Genomic DNA, 22,680 nt, shown 5'->3' with positions numbered 1-22,680 from the left:
GGATCACCCTGAATCTCTCAAACTGACTGAAAATTCACCTTAGTGAGAGTGTGAATGTTTATTATCCAGCTTCCCTGAAGCCTTGCTTTGTTGCTGGTGGGTCACAGATGTGTCACATGACACAACAATATGGAGAAATTCTCTTTATAATTAGGATTACAGGGAGTTTTTGAATGCTGCTTTCCTCCAACTGTGTGTTTTCTCACAGTTCTGAGCCAGTTTGGGGCCCAGCTCAGTAAATATGAGTCTGTTTGCAGCTTGAGCTGGATAAAATCCAGCTTTTTCTTTTTTCCTTCTTCCCCTCAGCCCTCACCTCTGCCTTCTGCCAGCCCAGTCCTCCTTCCCCTCAGCCCTTGGATGTCAGTGAGGCTTGGCTGGGACACTGCATGGAAACATCTGGGACTGCAGAACCCCCAAGCAGCACAGGATGGGGGTGTTTGCAGTGAATTTTCATTCTGAACGAGAGGTTTTTACCAAAAACTGGTGGAAGGCATCATTAACACACTTCTCACACTCTGAGAGTGTGAACACTTTTATAGGATGTCTCATAGATATATAGACATATATAGATCTCCTGAATTATCTATGTCTAAGTGTGCATATATAAATGGGATAAAGCTAAACCCTTGCAAAGAATCAATTTGCCTTTAACCTGAGAAAAAGTTATTTTAGTGGCCAAGACATGCAAGAGTCCTCTCTGTGTTTTGGGGGTTGTTCCAGGGAATAGCCTCCTGTGAGTGTTTTGGGGGAGCTTTATGGACAACCCATGGAACAGACCCATCTCCCTCATTCCCATTCCCCCTGGAAGTGCTCCTGTGCCCAGTGCTGGGAAGGCTCTGAGGCAGAGCTGGATTGCTCCGAGCTCTGAGCATCCCCAATACCTCTTGTGTTAAACCTTAACACCTATTTATTCCATTAAAAGCTTAATAACCCTCCGGTTCCCGGCGTAGGATTGATAATTAATTCCCTGCTTTCTGTGCAGGAGTGGGATGGGATGGGCAGAGCTGGATGCAGGCAGAGCTGGACTGTTCCTTCCCTTGGAACACTTCCCTCTGCCCACATTCCCAGACCAACCCTGTGTTCTCCCCCAGCACCTGGCGGCCGTGGAGGAGAGGAAGATCAAGTCCCTGGTGGCCCTTTTGGTGGAAACCCAGATGAAGAAGCTGGAGATCAAACTGCGCCACTTTGAGGAGCTGGAGACCATCATGGACCGGGAGAAGGAGGCAGTAAGTGGGTTTGGGGGTTGGACCCCTGCAGGGATCCGTGTGTGCCAGCTGGGAACCCGGGCACTCCGGCTCTTCCTCCCCCTGAGGGCTCTCTCCTGCAGGTAGAATCCACAGTTGCCTCCCACAGTGGCTTCTGAGCCGTGTCCCCCTTTATCCAGCACTGTCTCTTTGCCACAGGCCCCACTGGTGGAGTCAGGGATGTGCTCCCTGATCCCAGCTCCAGGCAGGGCTGTGGGGCTGAGCCCTTCTGTGCCCTTTGCACGTGGGTTCTGTCCCACAGCAGGGCAGCTCTTCCCTGCAAAGAGTGAAATGGGTGGAAACTTCCCTTCCCCAGGGGGAGGGAGCAGCTCTGCCTTTCCTCCCAGCCCCAGCCCAGACCTGGTTCCAACAGTGAAGTTCAGGTTTTTTGGGGGCATTCTCAGCAGCCCTTGGGAAACCCTGGAAGTGGGATGTGGAGGGGGAAGGAGGTGTGTTCAGGAGTAACAGCTTCAGTCTGTGATGGTGATGATGGGTTTGGCTGAGCTGGGAGGGCAGCAGCAGCTCCAGGAGAAGGGAGGAAGCAGCGAGGTCAGGACATGGAAGAGGTGCTGTCTGGGCTGTCAGTGCTGGATTGCTCAGCAGGTATGAGGGTTTGTGTCAGATACAGAGCAAAGGCTTCCAGAGAAGTGATTCCTCTCCAGGTACTTAACAGATGACTCAAAACTTCATTTTTATCAGTGATCACTTTTAATCCATTTTTTGTGTTGTGTAGCTGCCTCGTTCTTCTCAGAAGCCAGTTACTGTAGGTGGGTTGAAAATGTTGATTCATAATTCCAGGAATTTCCACACTCGCTCTTCTGTGTGAATTTAATGGAATTTACACCCTCATTTGGCATTATTGGCATCACAGACTATCTCAGGTTGGAGTCCAACTCCTCACCTCCCAAAACTAAACCATGTGACCAAGGGCATCACCCAGACACCCCTTGAATTCTGCCAGGTCGATGCCATGATCCCTGGGTCCAGCCACCCTCTCCATGAAGAACCTCTTCCCAGTGCCCAGTCCAGAGTTCCCTGATAGAGTTTGACAAACTGTGGTCTCCTCTTGGAGCAGGATGTCAGCAGGAGTTTCTGGATTGCTCCACATCCTCCCCCGTGTCTGTCTGTGTTTGCCCCTGATTGGCAGCTCAGGAGATGGACCCAACTCTTTGGGAAAGGTTCCCTGCGGATTCCTTTCTTTGGGGGATATATTCCATTAGTGACAGGGGGTGTTTTTCTCCATTCTGAGGCGTATGACATTTTCCTTTTTAGAAATGTGCATACAGATTTTCCCCTTGGCTTCCTGGTGGTTACAGTCGGTCTCTTCACCTGTCATTGTGGATATTTAGGGGAATAATTAAAGCAAAAAAACCTCTTTAGTGCCGCTGCACACTGTGAATGTGTCGTTTCTGCTGCCCTGGCTTTTCCTGCAGGGAAGGTGCAGGGACTGTGAGTGTTGACAGGAATCAGTGCTGCTCTGGAGGGTGTTAAATTTAAGGCAAAACACATTTATTCAGCGTTTAACTCAGTAATGTCAGTGCTGCCAGCTCTGGTTGTGTGAAACCAGGGGCCTGGTGGGGGAGCTTTGCTGACCCAGAATTTCTAATGGCACGTGAGAGCTTTGCTGGGTCTGTTCAGGGAGGTTGGAAAAGCCCTCCCAGCCCATGGATCCCCCCTGTGCCCCATCCCCACCTTGTCCCCCAGCCCAGAGCACTGAGTGCCACAGCCAGGCCTTCCTGGGACACCTCCAGGGCTGGGCACTCCAAACCTCCCTGGGCAGCCCCTGCCAAGGCCTCACCACCCTTTCCAGGGAGAAATTCCTCCTGTTGCACATTGGAAGATTGTCAAGTGTAATATTCATAAATATCTACCTAAAATTTTGGCTGATTTCCTGAATGGGGTTGTGTGGAGAGATTCTACTCCCTACTCCCTAGAGGCTCCAGAGGAGACCACAGAGATGATTTGGGGTCTGGAGCATCTCCCTGATGAGCAGAGACTGCAGGAGCTGGGCCTGGTCAGTCTGGAGGAGAGAAGGTGAGAGGGGATCCATCAATCCACACAAACATCCCCAAGGGCTGCCAGGATGGTCCCACACTCTGCTCAGGTGCCCAGGGACAGGACGAGGAGCGATGGCCACAAACCAAACCACAGCAAGTTCCACCTCAACCCGAGGCAGAACTTCTCTCCACGAGGGTGGAGAGCCTGGAACAGCTGCCCAGGGAGGGTGTGGAGTCTCCTCTCTGGAGACATCCCAATCCCACCCGGACACGTCCCTGTGTCACCTGCTCAGGTGACCCTGCCTTGGCAGGGGGCTGGACTGGGTGATCTCCAGGTGTCCTTTCCAATCCCAGCCATTCCCTGACTCTGTGCAGGTGACACACACGGATCTTTGAGGTGTCACACACAGGTGACACACACAGGTGACACACATGGATCTTTGAGGTGACACACACAGGTGTCACACACAGGTGACACACATGACACACACGGATCTTTGACACACACAGGTGACACACACAGGTGACACACATGGGAGGTGGTGTCACAGGTGGTGACACAGGTGACACACACAGGTGTCACACACACACACAGGTGACACACATGGATCTTTGAGGTGCCCAACATCACCCCTCCCTCATTCCTGCTGCAGGAATGGCTGAGCTGGGAGAGGTGGAGAGCAAATTCAAATTACTGATGGAGTTCCCCCGAAAATGTGTTCCTGCCAGTCGTTTTAGTGCCACTCGGGGGGTACAACTGGGGGCTGTGCCCACAAATCCACGTCTGACAGAACCTGGTGCAGAACCAGCTGTTCAAACTCAGCTCAGTTTTAAGCCCAGCTCGTGTTATAACATGTGTTTATGTGCCTTATTTTCCTCTCACCCTCTGTTTTTCCTCATCCTGAGCGTAGGGAATGTGTAGAAAGGAAGTTTTCCCTGATTTTCTTTACTACAAGGTGGATTTTCAGGCACTGGATGCTGTTTGGGGATCCTTGTAAAGGCTGTAGCAGGATGGGGTTCCACAAAGAGAGCAGAGCAGGGATTCAGAAAGGTATGAAAGGAGTAAAAAACTCTTGCCTGAGCCTTTGTTTGGGGTCATTTGCAGTAATTCCTCTGGGAGCTGCTGGACACCTCTGGAATGTTTCCCCACACGCCCCATTACTCCAGTGGGGTGGTTTTATGAGTCCTTCCCCACCAAGCCTGAGAGTGGCCGAGGAGAAAGGAGGCAGGGCAGCATGAATAATGCCATTGTCACCCCTGCAGGCAGCCGGGAGCCCCCAGCCAGGGCATGTTTTATTCATGACTCGGCCCATCTGGGGCTGCTCAATGCCGGCTCTGTGGTGCTCCTTCCCTTCCCAGCCCTGCCTTGGCAGCAGCCAGGCCCAGCACAAAGTGCTGGGGGAGCCTGGGGATTCTTGGAGAACTTGTGCTAGGTGAGAGTCTCCTTGGCAACCCACTTTCCAGCTGGATTATGGATACACCTTCAAATGCTCATGAAATATTTGTAAACGAGTCACGCGGGGCCGGTTCCGAAGGGGACTGATGCAGGAATCTGTCAGTGGTTGTTAAATAAGTCACATATCACACACTGCCAGAGCCAGGACACTGAGCCAGCACACAAATGCTGAAATATTTTCTGTGGCTTTTTTGTATTTTTGTGGAATCCCACACTGGTTTGGGGTGGGAGGATCTTCAGGCTCATCCAGTTCCACCCCCTGGGCAGGGGCACCTTCCACCAGAGCAGGTTGCTCAGGGCTTGCTTACTCTCTGTGGCTTCATAATTAGTAATAGTAGCCTATTTTATGGCAATTGGCCTAAATGACCTGAGGTTTTTTTTCATAATACTCTGAATGATGCAAATCACTGTTGTTCAGCTGTCACAAACTTCCTACACTTGAAGGTGTGGAGGGGGATCTGCCTGGAATCACTGAGCTCCTGCTGTTGCACACACGCTCTGCTTTGGTCTCATCCAGAAAATCTCTTAAATTTCCTGTTCTCCCTCATTCCAACATGCAGAAGACTGAGAGAAACCCCCCCCAGTTTCTCCTAGAGCTGTGTTAGGGCTGAATTCTCTGTGGTGCTCACCGAGGAACGAGTTGTGTTGTAGTAACAGTTACAATAACCGGGAGATTGTAGGACAAAACAAGGTGAGTTCATCTGTTCCAGCTGGAAGATGGTCTGGAGCCTTCACCCAAACCAGCTGCAGGTATCAATAGGATTGTCGTTGATGCTGATTTTGATTTTGGTGTGGGTGGAACGAGGTGAGCTGCACGGTCCCTTCCAGCCCCAGCCGTTCTGTGTTCTGCACAAACCTGTTGAGATGCCCGTTCTCAGCCTCCCTTTGCCTCTCCCCTGTCCCTGTGCAGCTGGAGCAGCAGAGGCAGCAGCTGCTGACGGAGCGCCAGAACTTCCACATGGAGCAGCTCAAGTACGCGGAGCTGAGGGCCCGGCAGCAGATGGAGCAGCAGCACAGCCAGAACCCCCAGCAGCCCCACCAGCACCCCAGCGGGCCTGGCATGAACCCCCTCGGGGCTGGGGCACACCCAGGGCTGCTGCCCCACCAGCAGCCCCCGCCCTACCCCATGATGCACCACCAGATGCCACCTCCTCACCCGCCCCAGCCAGGTAAGAGCTGCAGGGAGGGCATTCCTGCAGGTGATCACTGTCTGGGATCTGAGCCCCGAGGGAGAGGTGCTGCCAGCTGGGGTGGGTGGTCTCTGTGGCTGGGTTACAGTGCTGCTGCTGTCACACACAGACAGCTGGCTGCAAAGGGGAGCTGTGCTTCTTCTCACCTTCGTTTTGGAGCTTTTACCCCCGTTCCAGAGGTGTGGATGGAGTTTGGGGAGGAGGTTTCTTATGGATGGGTGTGAACCCCAAAAGCAGGGAAGGAGAGAGCCCCAGGCTCTCCCCAGCAGTGCCCAGTGCCAGAGTGGGGGGCAGTGGGCACAAACTAAACCATGGAAAATGCCATCCGGCCGCAGGAAAACACTTGGTTTCCCTGTGAGGGTCGTCAGCCCTGGAGCAGATTGTCCAGCAGGGCTGGAAGTCCCAGTGCCTGGACACAGTCAGGCTGTAAAGTAAAAAGACAAAGCAACCCCTAAATATCACTTCAGACTATTTTAGGTTGTTTTTGTTTCCTTAGACTTGTTTTATACCCGGTGATCTGAGCAGAGGTGCTCCTTCAAAAACAATCATTCCTCAAATTTTCCAGTTCATGGCACACCAAGCCATGGAGAAAAATTAAGGGCAAGGACTGGAACAAGAGGCAGAGGCAGGAAGCTCCGTAAGGAACTTCCTTTGCAGGACACCCAGCTGTGAGAGGTTCCTGTGTCCTCCTTGGATGTGTTTGGTGCCAGCTGGGAGGCACAGGACCATGTTTGTCAGGGGTCACCTGGAAGTCTCTGATCCAGCCTCCTGCTTGGAGCAGGACCAGTTGGATCCTGTGGCAAGGGACTTGTCCTCACGGGGGTTGGGTGTCTCCAGAGGTGGAGATACTCCTGATTCCAGAAGGTGGAGAGGTCAGGTGGTGATGTTGTTGAAATGGTAGTTTAAAATCAGCTGACACTGTCTGGCACGTGGTGACCTGGTGGTGTGAGTGGAGCACAGCCAAGGAGAAGAGCTGTTGTCAGTCCTCAGCTGCCTGACCAACCACTGCTCTGGAACAAGATCCCAGTGGTTATTAGCCAAAAATCTTGGGGAAGAATTAGCCTAGGCTGCTGCTATTCCTTCTTTTATGAGGAATTTCTTCACAGAAAGGGTGATAGACATTGGCAGGGGCTGCCCAGGGAGGTTTGCAGTGCCCAGCCCTGGAGGTGTCCCAGGAAGGCCTGGCCGTGGCACTCAGTGCTCTGGGCTGGGGACAAGGTGGGGATGGGGCACAGGGGGGATCCACGGGCTGGGAGGGCTTCTCCAGCCTCAGTGATCCTCTGAAGAAGCTGAAGAGTTTGGGGTATCATGATCAAAATAGGACATGGCAACAGGAAGCTACAGGAGGTTGAGTTTTCCTCTTGGGAAAAGCCCTGTGTGAAGGGTTTGGGTTGGGAAAGAGCAGAAGGGCACAGGAAAACAGCAGGAAGGGCAGGTGACCAGGAAAATGGGAGGCACCTGATCCAGCTGGATGTCCACAGCAGGACAACTGGAGTCACTCAGCAGATGTTGTGATGTTAATTGGGCTAATTGGGCAGGACCGTGGGAGTTGTCTTGTGATGGAAATGCTCCAGTTCACTCTGGTTTTAAGGGTTGGTGGGTTCCTGACTTTGTTGTGGACAAAAAATGCTGAGACTGGTTGGAGCTGGTTTGGTTATTGCTGCAGTTGAACTGGGATGTGCTGAAATGCAGTCTGGTTTAGATTCCAGTAATATCACACCTCTGTGTGTCTGGTGGGGGGTGCAGCGACAACCCAGGGCTGCTCACGTGGCAGTGGAGGGAAGAAAGAACCTGTGGAATGGAAAAAGGGGGAATTGAGAACAGATTTAAGGGGGGAATGGTGGCCTGTCATGGACAGCTCTCACTGACACGCTGCTGCTGAGCCTGGAGGTGGAACAGCATGAAATGCATTGTTGTATCCACTGGGGGACCAGGAAAACTCTGTTTCTAATACATTCACAGCCCTGGCTCACATCACACCTTATTAGTGCAGCCCCACCCAGGCTCTGAAGCCCCAGTGCTCCCTCTCAGCGTGTCAGGGAGTGGGGGTCTGTGTTAATTAGTCAGTGCCTCTCTGCCTCACATTTGATTAAAACTGGTCAATAGATTGACTTTTCCACCAGCACCTCCCCTGATCGGGGGCAGCAGAGTGATGGATGAGGCTCAGCACTCCTGGCTCCCACAGCAGTGAAGCCTCTGGTGCTGTCTCATCCCAGACACCTCCAGGAGTAGGACTGTCCCCTCCACCTGGCCTGGCAGTTTTCTGGTTTGATACTTTTGTGAAGGGAAGAATTTGAGGCCCTTTCAGAGTTGGAAGCAAACCCCTCTGTGTCTGCAACCACATCCCAGCTGGTCTTGCTTAGAGAGCAAAAGAGTCTTGTTTCCTTGAGTTCTGCAGTGGAAGTTTGTTGGGAATGCTTGGGAAATCCACGGGTGCCGAAGCTCTTTGGCTGCACAGTGGAGTTGGTGTAACTTGAGGGCAGGGAGGGAAAATGGCCAAGTCCACCATTTCCTCAGGTTCAGCACCTGAACCCTGAGCCAGTCCTGGGAGCGGGATTTGTACCCTGGGGATCCTGCAGATCCTGGAGATCCTCACTCCCAGGGACCTGCTTTTCTCTTCAGGCAGGTCAAGATGCCCAGAGTTTGGCTTCCCTTGAGAAAAGTCTCAAGCTGTGCCAGGGGAAGGTCAGACTGGACATCAGGAGGAATTTCTCCCTGGAAAGGGTGGTGAGGCCTTGGCAGGGGCTGCCCAGGGAGGTTTGGAGTGCCCAGCCCTGGAGGTGTCCCAGGAAGGACTGGCTGTGGCACTCAGTGCTCTGGGCTGGGGGATGAGGTGGGCATCGGGCACAGGGGGGCTTTTTCCAATATCAGTGAGTGTGGGATTCTGTGAACTCTTCATCCTCACAGGGCAAATCTCTGGAAATGTTCATTCCATGGAGGCACCTCCAGAAATCTCACTGCCACACTGGCACTCTCAGCAGTAGCACTTCATGTACACCCCCCATATATACATTAAAAAATAATCCTTTATCTCATCCTGTTGGTCGTGTTGAATTTGTGGGAAATCCCACAGAACTACTCCTGTGTTCTGCACAGTTTCCCTCCTCTGACATTTCTAGGGCAGTTGTGGTGTTGTGGTGTATTTACTGTACTTGTGAGTCTTGGAGCATTAACAGTCCAATATTCTCCTGACAGACCTGTGCATACACAGCTCAGGAGCAATTTCTGCTGCTCAGTTGCTAATTTGGGATCCTTTGGAACAAACTGGGGAACTTCACCTCGTTGACCCCACACCTGTGAGTTCCCTCACTGTGGGTCTGCCCGTGGGGCTCCTGCAGCCTTGGTGGAGGTGCCAAAATGTGGAGGGCGTGGGGAGATCACAGAATCCCAGAATTGTTGGGGTTGGGACCTTAAAGCTCATCCAGTGCCACCCCTGCCATGGGCTGGGACACCTCCCACTAGCCCAGGTTGCTCCAAGCCCTGTCCAGCCTGGCCTTGGACACTTCCAGGGGTGGGGCAGCCACAGCCCCGTTCCAGGGCCTGCCCCCCTCCCAGGGAGGAATTCCTTGGTGTGCAGCTTCCCAGTGCTTTTGGAAGAAGAAGGAGCCGTTTCTTTCCCCAAGGTCTCACCTTCTCCCCAGTCACAACCTGCTCTCTGAGGTGGCCAGTTCAGAGACCTCAGTGGTGAATCCCACAGTGTTGTTCCTCCTTCAGGGGTGAAGTTGTGACTGGAGGTGTGGATGAGCTGCTTCCCTTTGGTCTGTGCAGCAGCTCTGGGAGAAGAAGTGCCCCGTTCAGAACCCCCCCAGCAGCTGAGCAGTGCCTGAGGAGCCCCGAGGGCAGCCTGCCCAGCACAGCCCCCAGGGCAGGCTGGCATGGAAATACCTGCACAGGTTCCTGCTCACTGCCTGGGTTCACTCCAGGCTCTCCCTTGGTCCTCAGTGATGTTTTCAAACGGGTTTGTGACCTCAATAAGCGGCAGGCAGAGCGGCTGTGGGTGCAGCAGACCGTGAACAGAGCGCCACGTCCCATGTCCTTAGAGTGACTGACGAGAGCTGAGGAGATGGTGGGGAACAGGGTGAGGAGAGGATCTGAAATGGCATCTAGAGATGGCAGAGGGGAAGGAATCCCTGCTCAGGCTCCTCTGCGTGCAGAGCTCGCAGGCTGGAGAGGTGCAGGAGCAGTGGCATGACAGGAAATCCGAGTTGTCCGGGCGGTGAATGGGATTGCAGCTGATCCACAGCGTTGGAACCCGTGTGTAGCTGTGGCTTTGGAGGTGTGAGGGTGGTTGGTGACACACAAATGTTGGCACCACGTTGGGTTCTCCTGGTGTAGTTTTACTCTGTGAAAACCTGCCGGGGCAAGAGGGGCAGGAATAGGCCGGATCTGGTGGGTTTGGCTGGAATGGTAAATAAAAATAGTACATGTTTTGTATGTTATAATATTTACAGACTAAAATAGTGAATAAATGAGCCGGGGGGCAGTGGTTGCACTGAGGCTGTGGGTGATGCTGGGGTGACTCCAGTCTCCATCTCCCTGTCCGTGAGCTCCTCCGAGGGCTGAGCTGCTCCCAGCTCCTCCCAGGGGGGGTTTTACTGCAGATCCCTGAATATTTGAGGGTCCCAGTGCCACCCTCGCCACTGGAACACCCCCAGCAGCTTCCCCAGGCGGTCTCTCCCATCCTCTGTGCTTCCAGCAGCTTCCCCAGGCAGTCTCTCCCATCCTCTGTGCTTCCCTACGTGCTTCCCAGGAGGCCGGGAATGGGGAGGGGGAGCGTGGGGACCCCGGGGGGCCGGGAATGGGGAGGGGGGGGCGTGGGGGCCCCGGGAGGCCGGGAATGGGGAGGTGGGGGCGTGGGGGCCCCGGGAGGCCGGGAATGGGGAGGGGGGGGCGTGGGGGCCCCGCAGCCGCTCAGCTCCCTCGGCACGGGAGTCCCTGGGCTTGGTTAGTCCCACTCCCTGTCCCTGGGCCTAATTATTCACCCTCCCTGCCCAGGGAGGGTGGAGGGGAGGATGGATGGATTCACTGCTGGAATGTCAGTGCCCGTGGCAGGGGCTGCAGCGGGATGAGCTTTAAGGTCCCTTCCAGCCCGAGCCCATCTGGGATTCCATGAATCCTGGCTCTTGTGAGCCGTGTTCCCGGTGGGAAGGAGCACACCTTGGGCTTTGCATGGAGCCAGCAGGCATTCCCTGGAGCTGCTGGCTGCTCCTTCCTGCCCAGGGCTGGGCAGCAGCTCACTGAGTGGTGGGAGAGTGGGATGTCAGCCAGGCACGTCCCCTCAGAGCAGCATCTCCTCGGAGCAGCGGCTGCTCCCTCCCAAATCCTGCCCCCAGTCCTGTCTGCCTTCAGGGGCACTGGCTGGGCCTGCAGGTCTTCCCTGGGAGGGGGGAGCAGGGAGAGGTGCAGGAGGGTTTGGATCAGCTCCAAGCCCTGTGCATCACTGCTCCAGCGAGACAACCCCTAAAGCTGTTTATCACTCCAGTGCCCCTCGAGGAGCTGATTTAATAGAGGGAGAGGCTCGTTTGATAGAGATAAATACCTTGGAGAGCCTTTAAAAGTGGTTCCTCATCCGTTTCCCTGGAATGTGGAGCTGCAGTTTGGTAGCAGTGGAATCCTTTGGAGCGACAGGAACCTCCCTGGTCTCTAACGTGGGAAGGGTTTTTTTTAGTCTCTTAAATCTCGTTTTATTGAACCTTTTGCCTTTATCTCTTCCCGCGGCTGCTGTTCTAAGCTCTCTCCCCTATGTAGGTCACACTTCCACATTTTCTGCTTGAGCCACTGTCTTGGAGCAGTTACTCTCTAAAACAGAAAAAAACCCCCATGTCTGTAGAAACAGGACTTTGGTTTTGCCGTGGTGGTGGCAGGAATTCCCCCGTGTTTAATCCCAGTTTAGTCCAATCGCCGCTTTCCAACCAAAGTACTGTCCCTGCACGGGAGTGTGTACAAGGAGATGTAATTGGATTATGCAAAATCATCTCTCAAATGAGGTTTTAAGGCATCACTCCCGGTTGTTGGAGGTGTTCAAAGACAGGTGATTCCAGCAGTTCCTTGTGCAGCTGGAACAGGAAGGTCTCCTGCGGAGCTGCTTTGGGAGCAGGAGTGCTGGAATCTTCCCTCACAGCAAAACAGGGGGATAATGGTAGGAATTCCCATGCAGCCCAATTTCCAGCTGCATCATTTCAGTTCTCCCACTGAATTAGTCCGTGAGGCTTCGTGGCTGCTCCTTCCCACCAGGTGCTCCTTCGGTGCCTGCTTATCCCGGGCCGTTTGTGTCCCACTCTTTGGATTCCATCCGGTGCCTTTTGGTGGGGGGTCACTGCCAATGCTGGCTTTGACTGTGTTACTCCCACTTGTGCCAGCGTTCCCAGGAGATGCCCAGTGCCCCGTGGCCCTTCCTGGGGGGAGGGCGTGTTGCCTTTGGGGTCGAAGAGGCATTTCCTGGGTGTTTGGAGCTGCCCCTCGCTCTGGTTTTCCCTTCCCACCGCTCCCAGGGTCTCACCATCGTGTCTCTCCCTCCCCTCCCAGGTCAGATGCCAGGGCCAGGGTCGATGCTCCCCGGGCAGCCCCTGCCAGGCCGGATGATGCCAAGTGTGTCAGCCAACCTGCACCCTGCCGGGGGGGCCCCCCCACCCGGGATGGCGCCCATGGCCGGGAACCTCATCGGACCTCGGGTGCCCCTGGCAGCTCCCAACGGCATGTGTAAGTGCAGGCCCACCCTCGGGCTGCTCCTGCTGGGGCTCCTCTGTCTCTGGGGAAGGGATTTTTAGTGGAAACCCCTGTATTTCCTGTGGGAATAGCGGGATCTGTGCGCGCTGCCAGCCCTGACGGGTGCCAGGGATGTGCTTGAAGCTTTAAGTGCTCCTCTCCCCTCTGGGCATCCAAACACACTCCATTGTCCTTTATTTTATTTATAACATCCCTTCTTTTATTTATAATGATACTGAGGCTCAGTAGTGATGATCAAAAACCTCTCCTGGCTCAGTGGAGAGTCAGGAATTCACCATAAATCCTCAAATATCAAAGATATCAGAATAGAAACCAGTTCAATAATTCCTTACTAAAAACCTGGCATCCCGAAGTTGGAACAGGGATGTCCTGATTAGGAGGAGGCAGAAGATAAACCATGTGAGGAACATTCCCAGTGTAAAAGCTACACCTCCAAAAATGAAGTTGATTTATGGCAGCCAAAAAAGCAGCTGAGTCAGGAGCCCCAGTGTGGGTGTTGTTTGAGTGAGTGTGAGAATGTGGCCAAAGCCAGAAGGCAAAAGACAAGCTGGCACAGGGAGGAATTACTGAGGAATTCTCAGTCAGGGATCCCTCAATAAATTGGCCATTATTAATTCCCCCCTGGGCTCAGCTGCTGCTCTGCTTCAGCACAGGAATCTGCACCCCAGGAACACTCAGTGTGACTGTCCCCAGAGGAGCAGGAATTGGGATCACTCTCCCAAAAAGTCACTGGGAAAAGCCCATCTCGTTGTGGCTGGAGCTGCAGGAGCTCTGACTCACTGGTGTTCACCAGCCCTGGTGGGAAATACTCCAGCTGATGCTATTTTTGCTCTAATTCTTCTCCTCCTCCAGCTTTACTTAGTTTTCCTTCCTTTTTCCTGAGCCTCTACCACTGGGAATATCTCATGTCAGGTTGTATTCCTGTTTGCTCTCTTCCCTTATCTTAATTTCTCCTTTTTTTCTCCCCTACTAAACAAGTCAGTCATGTTCCATTAGTGTCTCCTCTCTGGGCACAAAGCTGCCCTTTCCTATCCCTGCTTTCTTCCCTCCTCTCGCTGCATCCCTGGATTCCTCTGCTTTTTAACCTACCTCCACCCTCCAGAGGGGAGTGCGGGCTCTGTTTGTGTCAAATCTGCTGTTCCATCTATTTGGACCCCAAAAGAGCTGCAGTTGGGGCCGAGGGCGGAGCTGGGAGGGCAGAGGTGCCAGTTCCAGCCCTGGAAGTTGCCTGGCCTGAACTTTGCCAGCTGCTGAGCTGCACCCCTGGCACCTTGTCTGTGCAAACGGGGAATGTTTTCCTCTCTCCCGGATTGCACGTGGTGGAAGGTCACCCCAGAGTGCAGTGGGGCCGCAGGTCACCCCGGAGGTGCAGTGGGGCTGCAGGTCACCCCGGAGTGCTGTGGGGCTGCAGGTGACCCTGGAGGTGCTGTGGGGCCGCAGGTGACCCCGGAGGTGCAGTGGGGCTGCAGGTGACCCTGGAGGTGCAGTGGGGCCGCAGGTGACCCCGGAGGTGCAGTGGGGCCGCAGGTGACCCCGCAGGGCGGGAGCCGTTCCCGACACAGTCCCGGCTGCCGGAATTCCCGTGGGACAGCCGTGTCTGCAGGGCATGGAGGCCCCTGGGCAGGGCTGGGGGGTCCCTGCTCCCCCTGCAGCTCCCCTGTGTCCTGCTCACGGTGTGTCCTGTGCTCTGTTGCAGATCCCCCCCCGGCGCAGCCCCCGCCGCCCGCGGAAGGAGTGACCCCCCCTCCGGCCGGAGCCCCCCCGGCCTCAGCCGCTCCCTAAGCAGCCAAGGAAGAGGGAAGGAGCTTCCACAGCAACACAGTGGTGACCAAAAAGGAATTCCTCAGCTCCCTTCTGTCCCTGGGGGGGTCTCACCTCCTCTCCCCGTCGCGTGGGTGTGATTTACACACACACATTCCCCCTCCCCACCGCTCGGAACCCGGCAGGCCTTGGCATTCCCTTGGGAAAGCTGGAGATCAGGGATGCCAGGAGTGCCTCCATGTTGCTGGTGGGAAGTCCTTTCCCCTTTGGCCTGCTTGCCTTGCAGAGCTCCACGCTGGTTTCCTTCCTCTTGGTGCTTTGAGCTTTGGCTTCTCCCGGGAAGGGTAAAATAATCCAGGTTTTAGGGTGGGGGCAGGAGCTGAGCTTTAGGACGTGGCACGAGCCCACTCTGGGGTGATTTAGTGTTTTGGGGTCTCTGGGTAGAGCAAAGCACCGAGCTGAGATGCCAAACCAGTGCTTGGAGCAGAGCAGGAGAAGCAGGGCGTGCGGGAGCAGGGAGGGGCAGGAATGGCAGCCGTGTTCCCTCGGGGTATCTGGTCCTGACGGCTGGGGCTGCCCCGCTAACTTATTACAGGAAATATTGATCCATGTGAATGAAGCCAGGAGTGAATCAATTGGAATAAAACCACTCAATGGTAGGAGTTTTCTTGCTCCAGTTTTTACCTTTCCTTTGCCTTTGGAGGTGGTAGTTGGACCTTCCCTCTGAGTAGTTCGGTGCCGTAGCCAACTGAGGAATAAACCCCCATTTTTAGTCCCTCTTTTTGGAGCATATACTTTGTACTTTTTAAAATGAAGAAAACAGGAAAAAAAAAAAAGATAAAGTAGGTAGCGAAGAAGTGCTAGAATTTGGGATTGGGTTGGGATGGCTGGGATGGGAATGCCAGAACTACCTCCTGCGGACAGCCGGGGCGGGCAGCGGAGCTGGGGACAGCTGGGGTCACCTCCCACGGGGCTGGAGGCTGGGGAGGGAACAGCCTCACCAGGCAGAGCTGGGAGCGCCTGGTGAGACCTCCAGGCTGCCAAAACTTGGGAGAAAAATCCTGCAAAAAATCCTTCTCTGCCTGTGGTTCGGGTTCTCCGCCCTCGTCCTGCCCCGGGAGGGTTTGGGGTTCCCTGCCGAGGGCCCGAGGCTGCTCCTGGATTGGAAGGGTGGCTTTTGGCCCTGGGGGGGGGGGTGAGGATGGGCTGGAGGGAGGCTCCCAAAAATTCTGGAGCCTCCAGAACCGCTTCCACCATTTACCAGGAAAGGCTTTGCCGGGTGCTCCCAGCCCAGACTCCGCGGTGCCTCGCAGGGAGCGGGGCCCGCCCGCCTCCCCTCCCAGTCCAAGGCTTCCTTCCCCTCCAGGGTCTTTGGGTGAGCATGGGATTCCTGGGGCAGCCCTTAGTCCAGTTTAGAGTAACCTCAGGTTGTTTTTAGCGTGATCAATACCAGGGATCCAGGGGGAGACTATTTTTTACTGTCCTAGTGCTGATCCTGCCGAGGACCTGGACCCCGACACTGTTTTGTTTCTGTATAAATAATCCTTGTGCCGACTTTTTCACCTGATCTCTGTATAGGGCCCGTTTGATTCCTGCAGCAGCCACCCAATTTTGTGAAATAAAAGCAAAAAAAAGCGGTTTTTGTACAAAGCTTGTGGAGTTTGTGGAGTCTCCTTTGCCTCTGTGTGCAGGATGAGCTGGGAATTGGGGTGATCCGGGGCTGTGGAACAACCACAAAGCCTGAGCTTGGAGGAGACACCGACGCCACGCAGGGAAGGGAAGGCTCTTCACACACTCAGAGTTGCTGCCTTGGAAAGGCTGTTCAGGCTTTCAGAGCCTAATGAATGCAGATGAGGTGCAGCAGCAGCCCAGGCCCGGCAGGATCGTGGCTGTTTGATTCCTGCTTTCCCGCTGGCTCCGGCTCGTGCTCCCAGTTGGATCACACTTGAAAGGAGAGCTCTGAAGTGGCAGGTTGGAAGGGGAGAGGGTTGGGCTCACTGACCTGGAGGGGTCCCACTGCTCCTCCACCCACTCCTCTAATGGGTTCATTCTGATGCTCTTCCCTCCTCTCCTGCCGGGCTCTGGAGCTGCCAGGAGGGTTTTCCTTTTTGATTAAACTGCAACCAGAATCCAGGCTGGATTATATTCCAGTCATTCCTGCTGCTTCACCCAGGGAGAGCCTTTCCCTTGGAAGAAGAAGCACCACTTTCCAGGATCCCATAATGCCCACAGTCCCCAATTCCCTGAGAAGGAAAACCCCTGGGTCCAGGACACCCCACAGAAGCCCCATCCCCAACTGGAAATTCCTCCTTGGATGGCCTGGAGTCTCCTGCTGAACATTCCCTCAGTGGGCTCCTCAGTGCTGCTCCCACACAGGGCAAGGAGGAGAGGGAGGGAGCTCTTGGATCTTTGCATTCCAGCAAGGCTTGTGCCTTGGGATCTCACCCTTGCCACCTGTGACAGGGCCAGCAATGGTTATTTTCCCTCCTCTCAGCCTGAAGACGTTTTTCCTGAGGGATGCACAGAATGTGGTAAATCACAATGACAATTTTTTCACAGTTTTTTCTATTTACAGCCTCCAAAGCTTTGTGGTTGCAGCGGCTGCTGAGGCTGAACTGGGCTGGGCAGTGCTGGGAGTGAGGGAGCAGAGGTTTGGAGGAGCTTTGGGAAACCAGTTCCAGGAATGCTGGTGGGTGAGAGGCTGGACCTGCCCCAGCCCAGAACCCTCCCCGTGCCCTGGGCTGATCCCACAGAGGGGCAGGGGGAGATTCTGCCCCTGTCTCAGCTGAGCCCCCCCTGCAGAGCTGCTCCAGCCCTGGGAACAACAACGTGGAGCTGCTGGAGAGAGTCCAGAGGAGGCCCCGGAGATGCTGCCAGGGCTGGAGCCGGAGCCCCTCTGCTCTGGAGCCAGGCTGGGAGAGCTGGGGGGGTTCCCCTGGAGAAGAGAAGGCTCCAGGGAGAGCTGAGAGCCCCTGGCAGGGCCTAAAGGGGCTCCAGGAGAGCTGGAGAGGGACTGGGGACAAGGGATGGAGGGACAGCACACAGGGAATGGCTTCAAGCTGAAAGAGGATAAGTTTAGATGGGATATTGGGAAGGAATTTTTGGCTGTGAGGGTGGGGAGGGACAGGAATAGATTTACCAGAGAAGCTGTGGCTGCCCCTGGATCCCTGGGAGTGTCCAAGGACAGGTTGGAGCAACCTGGGCTAGTGGAAGGTGTCCCTGCCCATGGCAGGGGTGGCACTGGTTGAGCTTTAAGGTCCCTTCCCACTCAAACCATTCTGGAATTCTGACCCTGCTGTGGGTGTTGGGATCCCCACAGTTGGGCTGGGAATGGGATGAGGGCTGGGGTCGCTGCTGGATCTCAGAGTGGGTTAGGGAGTGAATTCCTTCCTGTTCACAGCTTTTTGGAATGGATACATCGACTTGAAGGTGGGTTTAGGACAGGGCTCCAAAGTGGCTCAGTGTGTGCTCCAGAACTGCAGGGGGGTCATTTGAATCCAAGGTGTCATCAGGATAAAGGGAATTACCTGCCTGGGATGAGCCCTTCTGCCTGCTCCGGAAAATTCCCTGTCCCTCCCACTAACACACACAGCTGGGCAGGGTTTGCATCTTCATCCCAGTGATCAGAACTGCTGGACAGGGGGAATGGTCCGTGGGGGTTTCTTTCCTCAGCTCTGCAGGGAGCGGGAGGGAACGGGAACCAGCAGGAATGGGAACCAGCACTGGCACCTCTGCTTCCCACATCCCAGTAACTCACCAAACCTCCTGCTGTCCCGGGGGGCCCCAAAAGCTGGGGGTTGTGCTTTTCTGGCTGATTTACAGCCACAAATGCCCTTTGGGTCACACAGAGGGTGGGGGGTGTCCCGGTGTGTGTGGGCACGTTGTCCCCCAGCGCTGTCCTTTCCTCCCCGTGCCTGTCTCACGAGAACATTCCAAAGGATTTGGAAGGCTGGAAGCTCCTTTTCTCCCTTGGGAGGTTTTACAGGACCCAGTACGAGGCTGACCCCGGCGCCCATCCCCTGGATAATCCCCCCAAATCCCGTAGGAAGAGACGTGCCCCAGACAAGAGGTGACAGGGTGGCTCTGGGTGACCTGCCAAGGGCTGGGCCATGCCAGGGCTGTCCCTTCCAGACCCTTCCCGGCCCTTCCCGGCTCCCTCCAGGAACAGTCGCTCTTTGTCTGCTCCAGCTCCTGCCCGGCCGCCTGTGCTGCCCGGCTGGGAATTTCCCCTTTCACTGGCACCCCGGGACGCTGCCGGGGTCAGGGCACAGGGCCCCCTTCCAGCAGCCCCGGGAGCCCTCGGGACGTCTCCTGGAGGCTGCAATGGGAAACCAATGGGGGATTGTTGGGAATTTTTTTCCCCTAAATCCCTCATTTTCTGTCCTTCCAAGTTGCAGTGGGATAAAAAGAACCTAGAGTCCATCAAAGCCAGCAGCTTTCCAGGCGTGCTCCCAGGAGTCCAGCACTGGGATGTGACTGGTGGTCCCCACGTGCCAGGACTGACGTTGCCCATCCGGCTCCATGTGGCTGATCTGGCCAGCAAAGATCTGGAGTGGCCACTTCCCTGGGGCAGGATCAGCCCAGTGGGAGCTGAGGGGCAGCTCCTCGCTGAGCACCCGTCTGTGTGCTGCTGGGAGAGCCACCAGCTCCCTGCAGGATCCGTTCCACGGCTCCCTCCCAGCACTGGGGACCAGGACATTGTGGTCCCGCTGATCCGGAGCCGGCGCAGCCCTCGGAGGATGCTCGGATGGATTTGGGTGACCTGCAGGTTTGGTTCTGCTGCTCCAGTTTTGGGTTCCCTCCTCCAGATATCCCAGAGCCGGAGCCTTGGTGGTGACTGAGCACCCCTGACCCGTGGTGGGAGGGATGAGGGGGGTGTTCCCTGCTCCGGGCACACCAGGGCTCAGCTCCTCTGCTCTTCCCAAGCCTTTTTCCTTCATTTCAGTGGGATAACGTGGTGTCTTCACTCCTTGTCCTGACTGTGAAACAGCTGCTTTTGATTCACCCGGATTTCCAGCAGTAATGAAAGCAAAGCCCCAAAGATAAAAAGCTTCTCTGAAGGGCCTTTAGTGCCCTCTTGGCAAAATCACAAGTACTAAACCAGATTCTCTGGCTGGGAAGGAGGAAGGTGTGGGAATGGTGCTGGTGCTCAGGGTGACTTATCCCGGTCTGTGACAGTTTTATTTGTCACCCCTGTGCAGGCTGGGCACGTTCACAGACACAAAAGGTGTTGGATGCAGCTGGCAGGTGCTGTGGTGTGTCCTTGGATGCAGTGCTCTGTCCTTGGGATGCAGTGTTTCATTCCTGGGACACCCTTGGGATGCAGTGCTTCATTCCTGGGACACCCTTGGGATGCAGTGCTTCCTTCTTGGGACACCCTCGGGATGCAGCTCCCGCCGTCTCTTCTCCCCGGAGCCTCTCGGTCCCGCTTTCCTCAGGGTTTTCCTCGCTCTTTGCAGCTCAGAGCTGTGACAGGTGATTATTAAACCTCTCCCACCCTTTCCCTGTGCAGCCACAGGGCTCCGTGGCTCGGGAATGGCCGTGTGGGGGAGAGCAGGAGCTGGGGCACAGCCAGGGACCCCTCGGACACCGGGACTCTGCCCCCTCCCCGAGCCAAAGGCACCACTCCCTGGGCAGGTCAGGAGGGTTTTTTGGGAAGATCCCGGCTCCAGCAGCACGGGGCATGCAGAGCCTGTGGATCCGGGTCTTTGTGCCTCCAGCGTCCTCCCCCGAGCTGCTCGTGCCATCCAAAGCGCGGCTCCTGCTTGGAGGACTTGGAATTCCGGCAGTTTTCGGCTCAGCCGGGTGTCGGGAGCAGCTCGGCGTGTGACGGATCCGTGGGGGGGAATTTGCTCCCTGCAGGAAGGGGTGGGATGTTCTCGGGCTGAGCAGGGGGAGGCTGAAGGTCGATGCCGAGTCTCGCGGCTGCGGCTCCTCCAGCGCTCGGTGTCACATCAGGGCTCGTCACCTCGGAGCCAGCCCGGGCGGTGCCAGCCCTGATCCAGGGCAAAGCCAGCCCTAAAACCCCGCCTGGCTGAGCTGGGCTCGGCCCTGGGCTCAGGCTCATCCTGCCCCTGCCATCGCCCCCCCCATTATCCAGGGGTGATGTCCGTGGGGATCATCACTGGGTGTGGGATGAGGTGATTCCCAGAGCTCAGCTGATGGGAAGGAACTGGGAAGGTGGGAATCAGAGCCCATCTGTGCCTCCTCCCCTCAGCCTCTGTCTGTCCGTCCATCCCCGTGGGGTCCAGGGCCACAGCCCAGCCTGGCACCTGCTCCCGGTGGTGCCCCTGTGGGTGCAGGATGGGAGGAGGAAGGTGCTGGTGTGGGGCCGTTCCATGGCCTCCGGGAGGCTCCAGGACCTGCCAGCTGGATGAGCTGGGATGTGGGACTGAGCTGAGGCTCTGCATGGCATGGGCAGCCAAAGCCTGGCGCTGGCATGAGGCAGGAATGGGGGAGCAAAGCCCCTCCCATGGGTTTTTGGGGACCCCACAGTAGGGGGATCCATGAGCAAGCTCCGCTCCCATCGCTGAACAGGGCAGGGAAGGGATTTGGGATGAGATCCCTCCCCAGCTCACAGGATGGACAGACAGAGCTCACACCGATTTGCTCTGGAAATGCCCCAAACACTGGCTGCAATTCCAGATCTTTTAATTTACCTTTAATATTTTGAGTAACTCTCCCAGGAAAACACGAACTCAGAGCAGCCGCCGGTTCTTCCGGAGCAGAGGGAGTTGGTGCCAGATTTCTCCTTGGAGGCCAAAGAGCCATCACTGTCTGCCTGTCTGTCTGCCTGTCTGTCAGTCCCTGCTGCCCCTCATCCAACCCTCCGCTGCTGCCGAAGCCAAGTCCAAGGCAGGTTTGTAGGAATGTGGTGGGATGTGGCTCTGCCCCCACGCTGGGCTCGGCTGCTCCCGGATTTGGGCACTGACACGGATGGGGAGGCTCCAGAACTGCTCCCTGCCGGGGTGTCCCTGCCCAGGGCACAGCACCCCCACCCTCCCTGTGAGCTCTGCCCACCGAGGGGGGCCAGACCCTCGGTCCCCCCTTGCCCACCCGGATGGATGTCTGGGGGTCCCTGATCTGGGACAGGGATGGGCACAGGGATGGGAATGGAGCCTGTGCAGGAGGTGGGGGCTCTTCCCATGGAAGGGAGTCTGTGGAGGGCACCATCCCCTGGGACTGGGGGGAGCATCCAGTGGGGTGGGGTGGGGGGTGCCAACACCCCCTTTTCCCCTGGGGATCCCGTGGGATCCAGCACAAGGTCCCTCCTCCCATGGCTCAGCACCCCGGGGTGACGCTGGAGCCTCGGGGGTCGGTACCTGAGGGGACACCAGGGAGTGTGGGAGGGGTCCCTTGGGATGGGAGGGGTCCCTTGGGATGGGAGGGGTCCCTTGGGATGGGGGGTGCCCCTGGATGGGGTGTCCCGGGGCTGGAGTGGGACATGGGCCCCACGGAGAGGAGGAGCCGGTGCTCAGGACACGGCACGGGCGGTCCCGGGGCTGGGGGAGCCTCCGGCCATGGAGGTGTCCAGGGTGGGATCCCGGGCGGCTCCAGGCTTGGCCCCGGTGGGCCCAGGGGTCCCTGCCAGCCCCCCCAGCTTCCTGCCCCCAGCAGTTACTGCAGGTGCTGGAAGTTTCCATGGGCTGCTGCCCTGCCCGGGCTCCATCCCATCCCCATCCAGGATCCCACCCGCCTCCATCCCATCCCATCCCAGATCCCACCTGCCTCCATCCCATCCTCATCCTGGATTCCACTCACCTCCATCCCATCCCCATCCAGGATTCCACTCACCTCCATCCCATCCCCATCCCAGATCCCACCCGCCTCCATCCCATCCCATCCCAGATCCCACCCGCCTCCATCCCATCCCCATCCCAGATCCCACCCACCTCCATCCCATCCCCATCCTGGATTCCACTCACCTCCATCCCATCCCCATCCCAGATCCCACCCGCCTCCATCCCATCCCCATCCCAGATCCCACCCGCCTTCCCTCGGCCTCCTGCTGCCACAGTGGGGACCTGACCCAGGGACCCCCCATCCTGTGGGACCCCGCTGCCTCTTCCCAACCCTTTCCCGGCCGTCACAGCCGTGTCCCCCCTCCATCCCGGCGGCCCCTCGGCCCGTCCCCTTGGAAACGCATCCAGGGGCGGAAGCCTGGGGAATACTAAGCAGGTGCAGCCCCTTCAATCCCCCTTTGAGAGGGACAGAGCGGGGCTTGTTCCCGGCTCACGGAGCCCGGCCAGGAACTGGGGGGGAGAGGGGACCCCCATCCCCGGTGGCCCCCCCAGCCCAGGCCCCGA

At 56.5% G+C, this 22,680-nt stretch overlaps 1 protein-coding gene across 1 annotated transcript in view; it reads left to right on the top strand.

The window, feature by feature from the left end:
• Positions 1 to 16,024, top strand: part of SMARCC1 (SWI/SNF related, matrix associated, actin dependent regulator of chromatin subfamily c member 1) — a 62,281-nt gene extending 46,257 nt beyond the window's left edge. The window contains exons 25-28 of the mRNA XM_027711548.2: positions 1,092 to 1,226; positions 5,608 to 5,866; positions 12,413 to 12,586; positions 14,310 to 16,024. Coding sequence (XP_027567349.1) covers positions 1,092 to 1,226; positions 5,608 to 5,866; positions 12,413 to 12,586; positions 14,310 to 14,395 — 654 coding nt within the window. The 3' untranslated portion in view covers positions 14,396 to 16,024. The remainder of the gene's footprint in view (positions 1 to 1,091; positions 1,227 to 5,607; positions 5,867 to 12,412; positions 12,587 to 14,309) is intronic.
• The last annotated feature ends 6,656 nt before the right edge of the window (positions 16,025 to 22,680 follow it).

Source organism: Pipra filicauda, unplaced genomic scaffold (genome assembly GCF_003945595.2).
Source record: "Pipra filicauda isolate LSUMZ 115617 unplaced genomic scaffold, ASM394559v2 scaffold556_size476704_pilon, whole genome shotgun sequence".
In the NCBI taxonomy this organism is placed as follows: domain Eukaryota; kingdom Metazoa; phylum Chordata; class Aves; order Passeriformes; family Pipridae; genus Pipra; species Pipra filicauda.
This window is presented reverse-complemented; position numbering and strand designations above follow the sequence as displayed.